Raw genomic sequence first — 15,352 nt, forward strand, 5'->3', positions numbered from 1 at the left:
CATTTCACTGGGATAAATCCCCAGGGCTACAACAGCTGGATCCTGTCAGAGTTGCACAGTTCTTTTAAAAAACTACTGACCTGTTTTCCAGAGTAGCTGTACCTCATAGTCCCACCAGCAATGTATAAGTGGTCCAGTTTCTCTGTATTCTCACCTGCATTTGGTGTTGTCCCTTTTTAATTTTAGCCGTTCAGATAGGTGTGTAATGATATCTCATTGTGGTTCTAATTTTCATTTTCCCGATGGATAGTGACGTAGGACATATTTGCACATGCTTGGTTGCCATTCGTATATTCTCTTTAGTGAAATGTCTCTTCATATCTTTTGCACACATTCTAATGGGACTTTGTTTACTGTTGAGTTTTAAGAGTTCTCCTCTATTCAAGATACTAGTCCTTTGATGGATATGTGGCTTGCAAACATCTTTTTCCCAGATTGTAGATTGTAATTATACCCTCTTCACATGGGCTTTTGCAGAGCAAAAGTCTTTGGTGTTGATAAGATCCAGTTCATTGATTTTTCCTTTTATGGGTCATGCTTTTGGTGTAAAATCTAAGACCTTGCAGCACTTTGTTGAATGACAGCAGTTAAAGCAGACATCTTTGCTTTGTTCCCAGTCTTAGAGAGAACACATTCATTGCTTCATGTTGAATATAATGTTAGCTGTAGGGTTTTTGTAGATGCTCTTAATCAAGTTAAGGTAGTTCCCCTCTATTCCTAGTTTTCTGAGAGTTTTATCATGAATGAATATTGAATTTTGTCAAATGCTATTCTGCATCACTTGATATGATCATGTAATTTTCTTCTTAAAGTTACTAATATGATGGATTATGTTGATTGCTTTTCAAGTATTCACCAGCCTTGCATTCCTGGAATAAACCCCACTCAGTCATCATATATAATTCTTTTTATGTGTTACTAAATTCTATTTGCTAATATTTTGTTAAGGATTTTTAATCTCTATTGCTGAAGGATAGTTTTATTTTTTGGTACTGTGTGAAAACTGGAATTTTCTAGTTTGGTATAAAGGTATAAGGGTATTTGCTAGCTTCACAAAACAAATTGAAAAGTGTACCCACTATTTCTATTCTCTGAAAGATAGTTTGTAAAACTTGTGTCAATTCTTGCTTAAATGTTTTGTAAAATTCTCAAGCAAAACCATCCACATCTGGAAATTTATTTTGGGGGAGTATTTAGATTGTGAACTCAATTTCCTTAACAGTTACAGGGGCTATTCCAATGATTTATTTCATCTTGAGTGACATGTGGTAGTTTGTGTTTTGCAAAGAATATGTCCATTTCATCTAAGTTGTCACCTTTATGTGTGTATAGTTGTTTGTAATACGCCCTTGTTATCTTTTTGATGTCTGTAGGGTCTGTAGTGATGGCCTCTATCTCATTCTTGGTATTAGCAATTTGTGTCTTTTTATCTCTGTTAGTGTTTCTACAGGTTTGTAAATTTTATTGATCATTTAAAACAACCAGTTTTTGTTTCAATGATTTTCTCCATGTTTTTGTGTTTTTAATTTTATTCATTTCCACTCTTATCTTTGTTTCCTTCCTTTTTCTTGCTTTGGGTTTATTTTTCTCTGATTTCTAACTCTTGAGTGGGAGCTTAGATTATTGATTTTAAAATTTTACTCGTTTTTCTCATGAGAGACTCTATGACAAAAACATTTTAAAATTACATGATGTATAAATTTTTAATTAAATTAAAAAAATTCTTATCTTTATTGAGGTAAAATTGTATATATTTAATATGCACAAGTTGATGTGTTAACGCACATATACTTTGTGAAATCATTGCCACAATTGAGGTAATTAACATATCCATCACTCCACACGGTTATCTTTTTTGTGTGATGAGACCACCTGAGATCTATCTTCTTAGCAAATGTCAAGTATATAAAACAGTTTTGTTAACTATAGTCACGTTGCTGTACACTAGGTTTCCAGAACTTACTCATTTTGCATGACTGAAGCTTTGTACTCCTTGACCAACAGCTCCCCATTTTCCCCTCTCTTTAGCTCTTGGCAACTGCAATCTGCTCTCTACTTCCATGAATTTGACTATTTTAGATTCCATATATAAGGAGATCAGGCAGTACTTGTCTTTCTGTGTCTGGCTTATTTCTCTTAGCACAATGTCCTCCAGGTTCATCCATGTTGTTGCAAATGGCAGGATTTCCTTCGTTTTAAAGGCCAGATAACATTCTAGTATATGTATGTGTATATATGTGTACATATATAAATCTTTATATATCTTTATATATTATACCATTATATAAAATAGAATGTTTCATTACATTCATAGGTATATAACAGAATAATATTTCATTATATTCATATATATATTACATTTTCTTTATCCATTCATCTGTCAGTGGATACTTAGGTTTTGTTTCCATATCTTGGCTTTTGTGAATAATCCTGCAATAAACCTGAGAGTTCAGGTATCTCTTCAAGATACTGATTTTATTTCCTTTGCTTATATACCCAGAAGTGGGATTGCTGCATCATAATGTAGTTCTATTTTAGATTTTTTGAGGAATCTCCATACTGTTTTCCATAATGACTGTACCAATTTATACAGTCCAACCACAGTGTACAAAGTTCCCTTTTCTCCACATCCTCGGCAATACTTATTATGTTTTATCTTTCTAGTAATAGCCATTCTAACAGGTGTGAGGTGGTGTCTCATTGTGGTTTTGATTTACACTTCACTGATGATTAGTGATGCTGAGCACCTTCTCATGTGTCTGTTGGCCAGTCATATGTCTTCTTTGGTAAAGTACCTATTCAGGTCTTTTGCCCGTTATTTAATCAAACAAATTAGTTATTTGTTTTTTTGCTGTTGAGTTGTGTGAATTCCTTATATATTTTGGATATAACGTCTTATCAGATATATGGCTTGCAAATATTTTCTCCCATTCTGTAGGCTGGCTTTTCGCTGTTGATTATTCATTTTCTGTGCAGAAGCTTTTTAGTTTTATGCAACCCTACTTTCTTTTTGCTTTTGTTGCCTGTGCTTTTGGCATTATATCCAAAAAATTATTTCCCATGCTAACATCAAGAAGCTCTTCCCTATGTTTTCTTCTAGTAGTTTTAAGGTTTTAGTTAGTATGTTTAAGTCTTTAATCCATTTTGAGTTGATTTTTATATATAGTGTGAGATAGGGGTCCAATTTCACTCTTCTACATGTGGATTTCCAGTTTTACTAACACTGTTTATTGACACACAACACCCCTCTGTGTATTCTAGGCACCCTTGACAAAGATCCCGTTGACAGATGTGTGGATTTATTTCTGGGCTCTCTATTCTGTTCTACTGGTCTGGATGTCTGTTTTTATGCCAGTACCATGCTGTTTTATTAATGTGGCTTTGAAATCAGGAAGTGTGATGCCTCCAGCTTTGTTCTTCTTACTCAGGATTACTTTGACAATTCAAGGTCTTTGGGGTTCCATATGAATGTTAGGATTAGTTTTTTCTACTTCTATAAAGAATGCCACTGAGATTTTGATAGGGAATATACTGGTGTTTGTATGTTCAGATCTAAAGTGTGTCTCCTGTACACAACATGGAATTGGATCTTGTTTATTTTTTATCCACTGTGACAATCTCTGCCTTTTGATTGGATTGTTCAGTCCCTTCACATTTCATGTTACTATTGATATAGTTTGGTTTATGTCACTCATTTTACTTTTTGTTTTCTATGTGTCTCATGTCTTTTTTGTTTCTCTATTCCTCCTTTACTGCTTTCTTTTGCATTAATTGAATATATTATAACATAGCATTCAAATTTCTTTTATGCTTTTTTCTCTATTACTTTTGAGTTTTTTCTTAGTGGTTCCTCTACACTTGTTGAGAAAGTTTCGCCCTGAGCTAACGTCTGTTACCAATCCTCCTCTATTTTGTATGTGAACCACCACCACAGCATGGCCACTGATAAAGTGATGTAGGTCTGTGCCCAGGAACCAAACCCAGGCCACAGAAGCAGAGCACGCTGAACTTAACCACTAGGCCACCAGGGCTGGCTCTAAGAGTTTTTATTCTTAATGGCTGTTGCATTTTATGAAATGCTTTTTCTACATCTTTTAAGATCATGTAATGTTTCTCCCTTTATTCATAGATTGGTGAATCATATTGAATGGTTTTGATGTTAATACCAGTTTGTATTCTTGGAATTAACCCAATTTTGTGGTGACAAACTTTGCTTTTACATATTGCTGAAGTCAATTTCCTTTTTTTCTCAAAGTTTCTCCCCCATGCTCTAACTCCCATTTATACTCAGGTGTGAAATTTTCTTTGTGGGAGGAGCTTTATTTATGGATTTAGTTTCTGTAATAAACATTGCACAATACAGATTTTCTTTTTCTCTAAGTGAGTCAGGCTAAACTTTGTCAATTAGTTTCATTGATCCTTTCAACTGTTTTTTTTTTTTTTGGTTTCTATTTCATTTATTTCTGCTCTAATTTTTATTCTTTCTCTCCTTCTGCTTACTTTGGGCTTTGTTTTTTCTTCTTTACCTAATTCTGTTAGGTGTAGTTTAAGATGCTTATTTGAGATTTTTCTTGTTTGATAAAGTTGGCCTGTATTGTTATGAATTTCCCTCTTAGGACTGCTTTCCCATGTGAGTTGGTATGGTGTATTTTCATTTTTGTTTGTCTCCAGATATTTTTTGATTTCTCCTTTACTTTCTTTAATAATCTATTGGTTGTTCAGTAGCATGTTGTTTAGTCTCCGCATATTTGTGACTTTCCCAGCTTTTTTCTTGTAGGTGATTTCTAGTTTCATAGCATTATGGTCAGAAAAGATGCTTGATATGGTTTCAATCTTCTTAAAGTTTTTGAGGCTTGCCTTGTTTCCCAACACATGGTCTATCTCTGAGAATGTTCCGCATGCACTTGAGAAGCATGTATATTCTGCCATTTTGGCATGGAGTATTCTATATTTATCTATTAAAGTCCATCTGGTCCAGTTTTTCATTTAATTCCACTATTTCCTTTTTGACTTTCTGTCTGGATGATCTATCCATTAACGCGAGTGAAGTGTTGAGGTCCCCTACTATTATTCCGTTGTTGGTGATATCTCCTTTTAGGTTTGTTAATTGTTGCTTTATGTACATTGTTGCTCCTGTGTTGGGTGCATATATAAGTGTTATGTACTCTTGGTGGAGTGTCCCTTTTATCATTGGATACTGCCCCTCTTTGTCTCTCATTGCCTTTTTCATCTTGAAGTCTACTTTGTCTAATATATTATAGCAACACCTGCTTTCTTTTGTTTGGCATTAGCTTGGAGTATCATCTTCCATCCCTTCACTCTAAGCCTGTGTTTATCTTTAGAGCTGAGCTGTATTTCCTGGAGGCAGCATATTGTTAGGTCTTGTTTTTTAATCCATCCAGCCTCTTTGTGTCTTTTGATTGGAGAATTCAACCCATTTATGTTTAAAGTGATTATTGATATATGAGGGCTTAACACTGCCATTTTATCACTTGTCTTCTGGTTGTCCCATATTTTCCTTGTTTCTCATCCCATGAATCTTGGACTGCTAATTCAGTTTGGTAGTTCTCTATGACAGTTTTCTCAGATTTGTCATTTGTGTCTCTGTTATGGTTTTTTGTTTTGTAGTTACCATGATATTTGTATAAAAAAATCTCATAGATGAGATAGTCTATTTTCTGGCAGCCTCTTATTTTCTTAGTCTAAGCAGGTTCCATCCCTTTTCTCTTCCCCTTCTAACTTATTGTTGTCACAACTTATTCTATTTTGTGTTATGAGTTTGTGGTTAAAATGACGAGATTATAGTTATTTTTGATGTTTTCCTTCCTTTTATCTTTGATGTTACAATTAAGTGTTTGCTAAGCTGTTCTCATAGAAAGCTGTGATTTTCTGATTTGGTCTTGTGGCAATGAACTCCCTCAGCTTTTGTTTATTTGGGAAAGATTTTATTTCTCCATCATATCTGAAGGATATTTTCATTGGATAGAGTATTCTTGGTTGAAAGTTTATGTCTTTCAGAATTTTGAATATATCATTCCACTCTCTCCTAGCCTGTAAGGTTTCTGCTGAAAAATCTGCTGAAAGCCTGATTGGGTTCCTTTGTAAGTTATTTTCTTCTGCCTTGCTGCCCTTAGTCTATTTTATTTGTCATTCTCTTTTGCCAGTTTTACTACTATATACCTTGGAGAAGGTCTTTTTACATTGATGTAAATAGGAGCTCTATTAGCTTCTTTTACTTGTAATTCCAGCTCCTTTCCCAGGTTTTGGGAAGTTCTCATCTGTTGTTTCTTTGAACAGACTTTGCTCCTTTCTCCCTCTCTTCTCCCTTTAGAATACCTGTAATCCTTATGTTACGTTTCCTAATTGAGCTGGATATTTCTCAGAGAATTTCTTTATTTCTTTTTAGTCTTAGTTCTCTCTTGTCCCAGCAGCAACTTAGGGTGCGAGACTGTTCGCGACCCTGAGAGGAGAGGCAGGAGGGTGGCTCTCTGTGGGAATGCCTTCACTCTCTGAATTGCCTCCCAATGGGAAGCATTTCTAAACTTCTGTCCTTCAAATTGCTAATTCTGTCCTCCATGATATCAACTCTATTATTCAAAGACTCCAGATTTTTGTTTTTCTCATTCATTGTGTTTTTCATCTGCAACATTTCTGATTGGTTTTGCTTTATAGTTTCCATCTCTTTTGTGAAGAATTTCTCTTGTTCATTAATTTTATTCCTGATTTCATTGAGCAGTCTCCCTGAATTTTCTTGTAACTCATTGAGTTTTTTTGTGATAGCTATTTTGAATTCTCTGTCATGTAGACTGATAATTTCTGTGCCTTCAGGATGGATTTCTGGGTGCCTGTCATTTTCCTTCTGGTCTCAAGTATTAATATACCTCCTCATATTATTTGGTGGGGTGGATTTGTGTCTTTGCATGTTGGTAGTGTCTGGTCTCAGATTCCACCTGCCACCACTGTTGTAGGGCAGGAGCTGTGTATTCTGTGCCTGCTGTGATCTCTGGTGTCTATGCCTGTCTTTTGGAATCTATGCTGACAGGGCCTATCTGCGATTGCCCACTTGCAGCTGCTGCTTTGCTATGTATGTACAGGTGCTCTGGCACAGATCCCTTGCTCTGGCCAACCATCCAAGCTGGAGTGGCAGGTGGGGGAAGGGGCTCTTTCTTTTGTGTCCACAATCCTGGGGTCATTCTTGCTCTGCCCTCACTCTCTGCCCTCCTGGAGTGCTGGATTGATGAAGACATCCCCACAATAGCTTGATTTCCTTTGTGTGGAGCTTTCCCATGGCTGGGAGGCAATTCAGAGAGTGAAGGCATTCCCACAGAGAGCCACCCTCCTGCCTCTCCTCTCAGGGTCGCGCACAGTCTCGCACCCTAAGTTGCTGCTGGGCAGAGAGAAGAGATCCCCTGACTTCCTTCTACTTCCTCTGGGGGAGTCCAGCACCTCCACCTTCAGACGTATGGCTGTGTGGGTCTCTCAGACGTCTGTTGTGTTGTGTGACTGTCCTCTGTTGGTTTATGAATGTCCTTTTTGTTGTATATTATGGGGGAGAGTCTAAGGGAAGAGCTCACTTTGTTATGATGACGTAACTCAGGCTGTTTATCTTTTATTTGGAACATTGAGTCTATTTACATTTAATGTAATTGATGATGTTTTTAGTTTAAATCCATCTTAATGTCTATTTTTTGTTTGAAATGTCTGTTATTTGTTCTTTCTTTTCTATTTCAATATATTATCAATTATTTTAAATTATTCTCCTTCCCTTCTATTATCTTTTATTATGCTTTTAGTGATTACTCTAGAAATTACAACATGCCCATTTGCTTTATTAGAGTCTAATGTAAATTAGCCCTTTTCCCCAAATTTGTAATTAAAGAAACTTAGAATGCTTTGTTTCATTTACCCTATCCATCTCTTTAAAAGAATTTTTATGTATTTTAATTCTTCATGTTTTAAAACTCCCATAATTTATTATCACTATTTTCCAACAGCAAATATTCATTTAGATATAGTAACGTATGTACCATTTTCACAGTTTTTCATTCATTCCAAAGTTTCATGCTTCAGTACATAATCATTTTCATTCTACCTAAAAACCTCATTTAGTGTTTCATTTAGTGCAGTTCTGCTGGTGTTGCATTCTCTCAGTGTTATTCATCTGAAAACGTTTTAATTTGTCTTTATTTCTGAAGGATATTTTCACTGGTAGAGAAGTTGAGTTTGGCAGTTATTTTCTTCAGGTCTTGAAGATGTTGTTTCATTGTCTTCTGATCTCTACATCCTCACTGTTCTTCCTTTAAAGACAATGTGACTTTTTCTCTCTCTTTTTGAATGTTTTCTTCTTGGTCTTCTGTTTTGCAGTTTTACTATGATTGGCTTACGTATGATTTTCTTTGTATTTTTCTTGTTTCAGACTTGTAGAATTTCTCGTCTATGGTTTGATGCCTTTCATCCATTTGGGGAAGTTCTCATTAAATTTTCATTTATTGCTTCTGACCCATTCTTTCTCTCTTCCCCTTTGAGATTCCAATCACACATATGCTAGATGCTTTCTGCATATTACATCTGTATCTAACTCTCTATTGTTTTTATATTTCCGTACTTTCATCTCATCATATTTTAGCAAGGATATTTCTTCAAGTTCACTCATCTTCTGTTCAGTTGTGTCCACTCTGATGCTAAACTCACCTGTGGAGTTTCTAATTTCAATTAATTCATTTTACAGATTTAGAATTTTTATTTGGTTATTTTTCATAGAGTCCATGTCTCTTATAAAATTCTCCATATTTGATTTTTTAGACTGCATTACTTACATTATTTTAAGGTCCATGTCTGATGACTCTAATATCTTTACATGTGGGTATGTTTCTATTGTCTATTTTTCTATTGGTCCTGTTTATGGGCACATCTAGTAATTTCTGCTTGACTGCTGAACATTTTGTATGAAAATTCTTGATTAGAGGCTTTGGATAATGTGATCCTTCTCCAGAGAGGACTTTCTTTGTCATCTGCTTGTATTTGGAGTAGGGACCGATCACCATAATGTCCTCAGACGTTAAGCTCATTGGAAGTTGGGCTTCAGCTTTGTAAGGGCTGGTCTATTTCTAGCCTTCCTTTATCCCTGTGGTGCAGCCCTTCAGAGCTCCCACGTCAAAACCCAAGTTCTGTTAGTTTCTACAAACTGAGGCTGCTGGAAGCTTGACTTACCTTCTCAGCCTCTCAGCCCCACACTGCTTATGAATCAGCAGCTACTTAAAGGGGAACATCAATGCATAAAGCTGGGCTTATTTCTCTTTACTATACTACTTTGGGGCTCTTGTTTCCTTATGTTCTGGTTGCCTTGGTGGGCCTGAACTCCAATTTTTGTCTCCCTAGCCACCTGAGAGTTCCAAAAGCTCTGTTAAGGTTCCCTGCTTCTTAGCCGCCTCTTTCTGCTCAGCTTCTCAGCCTCTTGTGCTATTTGCAAACTTGCAGATTTCTCAAGGGAAAATGAAAATGCACAGATATTGGGCATTATGCACATCTCAGTGAGGTTTCTTTCTCTCCAGGATCTTGGCTCCTTAAGTCTTGGCTCTCTTGGTTGCCCTCTGCTATCTTAAAGCAGATTATTCAAATATAGCTTTTAGAGTTGTTCTTGGGAGGAAAGCTTATCTGCTACAAGCTAGTTCATCATACCTGGAAGTGGAAGTGTATGAATGTGTATGTGAGTGGATCAGCATAAGCGAAGTCTTTATTCATGAGGTTGTGATTGACTTGGCCAACAAATCCTGTTGGTGTTATTTCCTCTGGTAATTGGTCAGAGTAGAGAAGTCCTTATCTAAAATAACAACTGTCTTTAAACTGTGACTGGTTTTCTTTCCTCTCCAGGATTTTGTGTCATGTATTGAGAACTACAGAAGAAGAGGACAGGAGCTATATGCCTCTTTATACAAAGATCATGTGCAGGTAAGAAACACAACAGTTTCTTTCTCTACTTAGTAGACTGGAATCTATCTTGAACCTAAAATAAAGAATCAGAAGGCCCTTTGGTTTAAGTGCTAGACTGCCTAAGTCAATAGTTGGTCATCAACAATTCAGTCCTTCTTTCATGACCTGTGCGCTGGACCTACTCTTCCAGCAGCTGATGAGACAGACAGTCTGTCCATCTGCTCATCTCCTCATTCATCCACTAGTAAAGAGGTATTGAGAGCCCCAGGTGCCTCAGACCCTTTGTTAGGAGCTAGGGGTACAATTGTAAACACAGCAGATATGGGCCTCCCTCTCAGATAGCTTCACTATAAAAAACAGACATATATTAAATAACTGAACAAAGAAATAGATCATTATATCTTTTGATGAGCAATAGACATGACAAATACAGGTGACAATGAGAGATTATAATGGGGAAAGAATTTAATTTGGGCAGACCTGAGGCCCTCTCTAACGAAGTGACCTTTAAGTTGAGATGTGAAGGAGGAGGAGGAATACGGGCTAAAGTATTTCGAGGAAGGGTTTTTGGCTAAGTGGAGGGCATATATGTGAGGCTCCTGAGTCAGGAAAGAGCTGGATGTCATCAATTAACCTGAAGAAGAGGAAGTAGCAGCCGGGAAGTAGCAAGAGTTGAGCTGGGGCTGGGGCAGGCAGAGTTGCTGCCACCTTAGGGTTTTTGCGTTTTATCCTGAAGACAACGGGTTGCCACTAATGAGGGCAGGTTTGGATATTTCAAAAACCTCTCTAGGCCTGATTTCTGTACTGTCTAAGTAAACAGCACTGGCTGTCATGCCCGTGAGAGGAAGCTCAGGTCTGCCTACGACCTAAGCCTCAGGGTTCCGTCTTTGAGATGGGATAATAACCCCTAACTGTGAAGATTAAGAGCAACTGTGAAGCACCTAGCCAGTGGCTGGCAGAGCATAGATATCCTGTTTGTGGCTATGGAATGGCTGCGAAGAGAATTTTTAGTTGGTGTTACTGTTGTTAACAAAAATTTTTGAAAATGACTGCTGCTAACAGAACACGACATGTTGTATTAAAAGCTTACTATTTATGTTATTTACTTACAACTTCTCTGTTCCAAAGCCTGTGCTGGCTATAGGAAAGGTGGAGATTATAATGGCCCTGCTCTGCCTTGAAGGTTCTTAAAACTCAGTAGAGGGACCAAAAGTAAAGAAATAGACACAAACAGGGTGATGAGGCCAATGCTAGGATGTTGTGCTACGAGGAGAGGAGCGGGGTGGTGTAAGGCACCAGTAGGTGTGCCTGGGGTGGCGTGAGGGGTCAAGGAATGGTGAAACAGTTGTGCCCAAGTATGGGGGGGATGACATAGGCTCTGATCAACTTAAGTCGAGTAAGCTGGTCCAAGTCCCTCCATATCAGTTCGTTTGGGAGCCCACAACATGCCCCTGACAATAGGGATCCATGAGCTGTGCAGCCTGCACTCCAGAAACACACAGTCTAGCAACATCCCCTCCCAGGCTATCCTATGAGCAAGGAGGGGGCAGTTTTGCAGACATGGCAGGGGTGGGACAGGAGGTTTGGGGGTGTCCAGGCCATGCCACTGTCAAAGCAATCAGTGGGCACACCTTTTTTCTCCAACTGCTCAAGCTGGTCTTTCACAGACTGTCAGTTTGGTGAATGGCTTCACCAGAAGCACCCACCCCACCCCAATTTTGCTGACTGCCCTTCACAGCTGGGCTGGTGCCTTGCTGGCTTATTTGGGTGGTATCCATGCCCCTGGGACAGGCTCTGACACATCGGTGCCCCACCCCTTGTAGTCACCGAATTCTTTCAGGACTAGCAATGTGGCTAATAAGTTCAGTTGCCAATGGGGGAAAAATAAGATGAGTTGTTTAGGATTACATCCTTTATTTACGGACATCTTCATCACACTTGCTCCATTTCAAGGCAGAAGATGTTTATCTATACTTCCAATTCAGCATCCTGTCAAGGGCGTGACCATTTCTCTTCTTATGGTGGAAGAGCCTGGCCAATTTGGTCCTGGCCAGGAGAGATGTGCCCTGTGGTACTTCATGAGTTTCTGCTGAAATTTGTGAGATGGAAAGTTCACATGGGAAGGACAGAGCCTTGGCAGAGGTGCTGAGCCAGCAGGAAAGGATCCAGCCTTCTAGAACATTGGCCTGGCTTATTTTCAGCAGGGGGGCCTGACTGGGTCTCAGAGAAAGTTGTACAGGGTTTTACTGGTGATTGAGGTATTTTTGGGAAAATCAGCATTTTGAAGCTAATCCATAAAGATACCTTCCAAGTATTTAAATATTTAAGAAAGGTTGTTTTGATGTTTAAAGGAATGCAGAGGTAATCACCGTCTGCAGAGATAATGGGGTCTGGCACATTCACCTGCTTTTTTTAAGGGGCAGTATGCTTTCCCAGTGCAGGCCCTGCTTCTCTTGCAGAAAAGACAAGTCCAAATTCTGGACAGGAATCAGCCTTGTGAAATCTGCCACGTTCTTCAGGGACAGCTTGTCCCACATGCACTCAGTGAACTCCTCCCACAGCGGGGGTGATGACGAGGTTCAGGGGCCCCAGCCAACAGGGTTCCCAATAACCAGCCAGGAAAGACTTCTCTAGTGGCATTTCACCCACAACAGAGAGGCGGCTGGAGACGGCACCACAGCAGGACCAGATAACATTAGCCGGTGCCCTGGAATTTAACCTAGGGATCACCATGTTCCATCATTCTATCGCCAGCAAATTGGGCTGTTCTCATGTTCAGTCTCTCGAATTACTTGTCACTCCAGAAGTACTGGGGAAATCATTCGCCTCTGCTCTGACCCTGCCCACATTCCCCTTGCCTTTTCCGAGTTCTATTCGTGCTCTTCTCTGCTGTGCAGCTGCTCTGGGTCTGCCCTGTTCTGTACCCAGACCATCCTGTTTTTGTATCGAGTCCTCATCATAATTTACAGAAATGCCTCATTCTGTCTATGCTATTTTTGAAAAGCCAGTCTTTACTAGTGAAAGCTCTTTGCAAGATGCCTGCCACCCCAGAAATGGCCTTCCTTTTAGCGTGTGAGGGGCAGTGTTCCGTCACACTCTCTTCTCAGCTCCCGAAGGGCCAACAGCCTCATTCCATTTCTTGCTCAGTCTCTATATATCCACTAAGTTTTTGTCATAGCTCTTTCAGATGCAAGTATCCGAAACTCAACTCAAACTGGCTTAGGCAAGAAATGAAATGTTTTGTGTTATTGAAAAATCCAGGGGAAGAGCAGGCTTCAGGAAGAGCTGGTTCCAGGTATTTGAACTCTGCTCTAAGGAATCTGTCTCTTCTCTCTTTCTTCTCTTTCTTTCTCTCTTTCACACAAACACACACACACACGCACACACAACACATGTTCACACAAACATGCACACACAAATGTGTGAGATTACTAATACATTTGAGGCACAGGGCACGTGGATGAGGAAGCATGTGAGTCTGAAGTGAAGCCATCCTCTGCTCCCCCAGCTGTACATCCTGGCACTAGACAGGCATCGTGTGAAGGATGGGGAACCATTTTCTGACTTGCACAAAGGGCTGTCTCATGCTGAGCTACATGCCTGTAAGCTGTATTTGAACCTGGCGGACCATTTCTCCTGATGCACATAAAGGTGCCCTGGGGCTGGGGGATCGGGGGCAGCCGTGAATGTGTACACATCCACCCATCTGTACTGTCTCCTCTGTATGGGCTCCAGAGAGCACCATTCCCAGTCCTGGAGAATGATGCTCGCCAGCCCATCCTATGACCATTTGTCACCATGTGGATTAGCCAGACTTAGGCCACATTCAACCTTGAAGCTGGGGCGGCATTGGCCCCACTGAAGTAGCGGGGAAGGGTGTTTGCCCAGAGGAAAATCTCCAGTGATGCTACCCAAGGGTTTCCATTCAGCCAAAAATCACAGCTCCCTCTGACACACCAGAATCCCAGCCTCTGTGTCCCCGTCATGGCATTTGGCCCACTCAAGCTTTGAACTGAGAGAGGACCTTTCCTTGTGTGGAAACACGGCCACTACAGAGCACCTTGCAGGGGTGAGAACTCGGGGCTGTTGTCATTTCATCATCTCAGGTCCTCTGTCCTGGGACCACAGGCAGCTTTCTATCATGGACTGAACCATCCTTCCTCTCTGAGGGGTCTCCCCACTGACGCACGTCTGTCTGGCTGCAGATATTTCAGATGACACACGTGCCCTGTGATGAAGACAGGCAGCCGTGGACGTCCAGGTTGCCTAGGGGCAGGCTTGGGTGGAGGGGGTTATCTTAAATGACTAATTTGAAACCCAGGGCGGACAACCCGATAGCTCAGGATCGTTCATTCTCTATGAAGCTCAGTATGTTACGACAAATGCAGAGACAATCTCCAGGGAGCTGAAATATTTCCCCGGAATAAGCCTTCATTTCAATAACCAAATCTCTGTGAATGGCTGTGGACAGTCGTTGTTCTGGAGTTCCTATTGACCAATCATAGTACTGTGTAAAATGCGGTAACTCTTTTGGATCTGAATTTAAGAACTGTGGAGAAACAAGACCATCTTGTTTTGAAATAAGATTTGCTCTATTCACAATAATAATACTAATTGCTCCAGCTGGGGAAAGGACTACATAAAACTCTTGAAAATATTGTCTCATTTGATCCTTACATAAGCTCACGGGTTTATTATTATGGTAATGTTATTAGCCAAATCTGACTGATGAGGAAGCCAAGCCTCCTTCGGAGGAAGCTGCTGGCGAACAGCAGGAGAGTGATGACCACCTGGGTCCATCTGATGCCAAAGACCATGTGCTGAGCACTACACCATCCATCACATTTCATGGGAGTTTTCAGGTTCCGAGAACAACTTATCCATTCCTAATGGCCCAGATTTGCAGCACCTAGATCTCAGCCCGCCAGTTTTTGAAATCAGGAGTTCATAAAATGATACAAGCCCTCTGGGAGAGGCATCTAGCACGCAGGCTTAAGCGAAAGCTTTGGAATCAGACAGGCTGGATTCACATCTCAGCTCGGTCACCTGGCGGTCCCTGGAGAACCCACCTCTCCCTGCCCAAGCTTGGTCTCTTCATGAAGATAATAGAAATTACTTACTCACGGTGCTACTGGCTGGAGGAAATGAGACAGAGCAGGTGAGGGGCTCAGCTTAACCCAGGATGACGACTTTCTTTCCCTTTATGTTAAGTTTATCAGACCTATGCTTCTTTACACTTTCACATGTCAGCTTTCTAAAAAATTGAAATTTAGAGCAAATACCATCAAATATTCAAATAATTGCAAAAGTGCACGCTGCAGACAAAGCTGATTCTATTGTCCGAACTGAGTTGAAATATTTCCTTGACAGGTGATGTATGAAACCGACGTGGCATATCAAAGTCATTTAGGGGCGTCGATGT

The 15,352-nt window shown here is 40.0% G+C and overlaps 1 protein-coding gene across 6 annotated transcripts in view; it reads left to right on the plus strand.

Moving 5' to 3' along the window:
* WDFY4 (WDFY family member 4) overlaps window positions 1-15,352 on the plus strand; it is a 301,611-nt gene that overhangs the window by 176,780 nt on the left and 109,479 nt on the right. For all 6 annotated transcript variants that reach the window (XM_046655140.1, XM_046655145.1, XM_046655141.1 and 3 more), the window contains one exon: window positions 9,871-9,948. In XM_046655140.1, coding sequence (XP_046511096.1) covers window positions 9,871-9,948 — 78 coding nt within the window. The remainder of the gene's footprint in view (window positions 1-9,870; window positions 9,949-15,352) is intronic.

Source organism: Equus quagga, chromosome 2, assembly GCF_021613505.1.
Source record: "Equus quagga isolate Etosha38 chromosome 2, UCLA_HA_Equagga_1.0, whole genome shotgun sequence".
Lineage (NCBI taxonomy): Eukaryota > Metazoa > Chordata > Mammalia > Perissodactyla > Equidae > Equus > Equus quagga.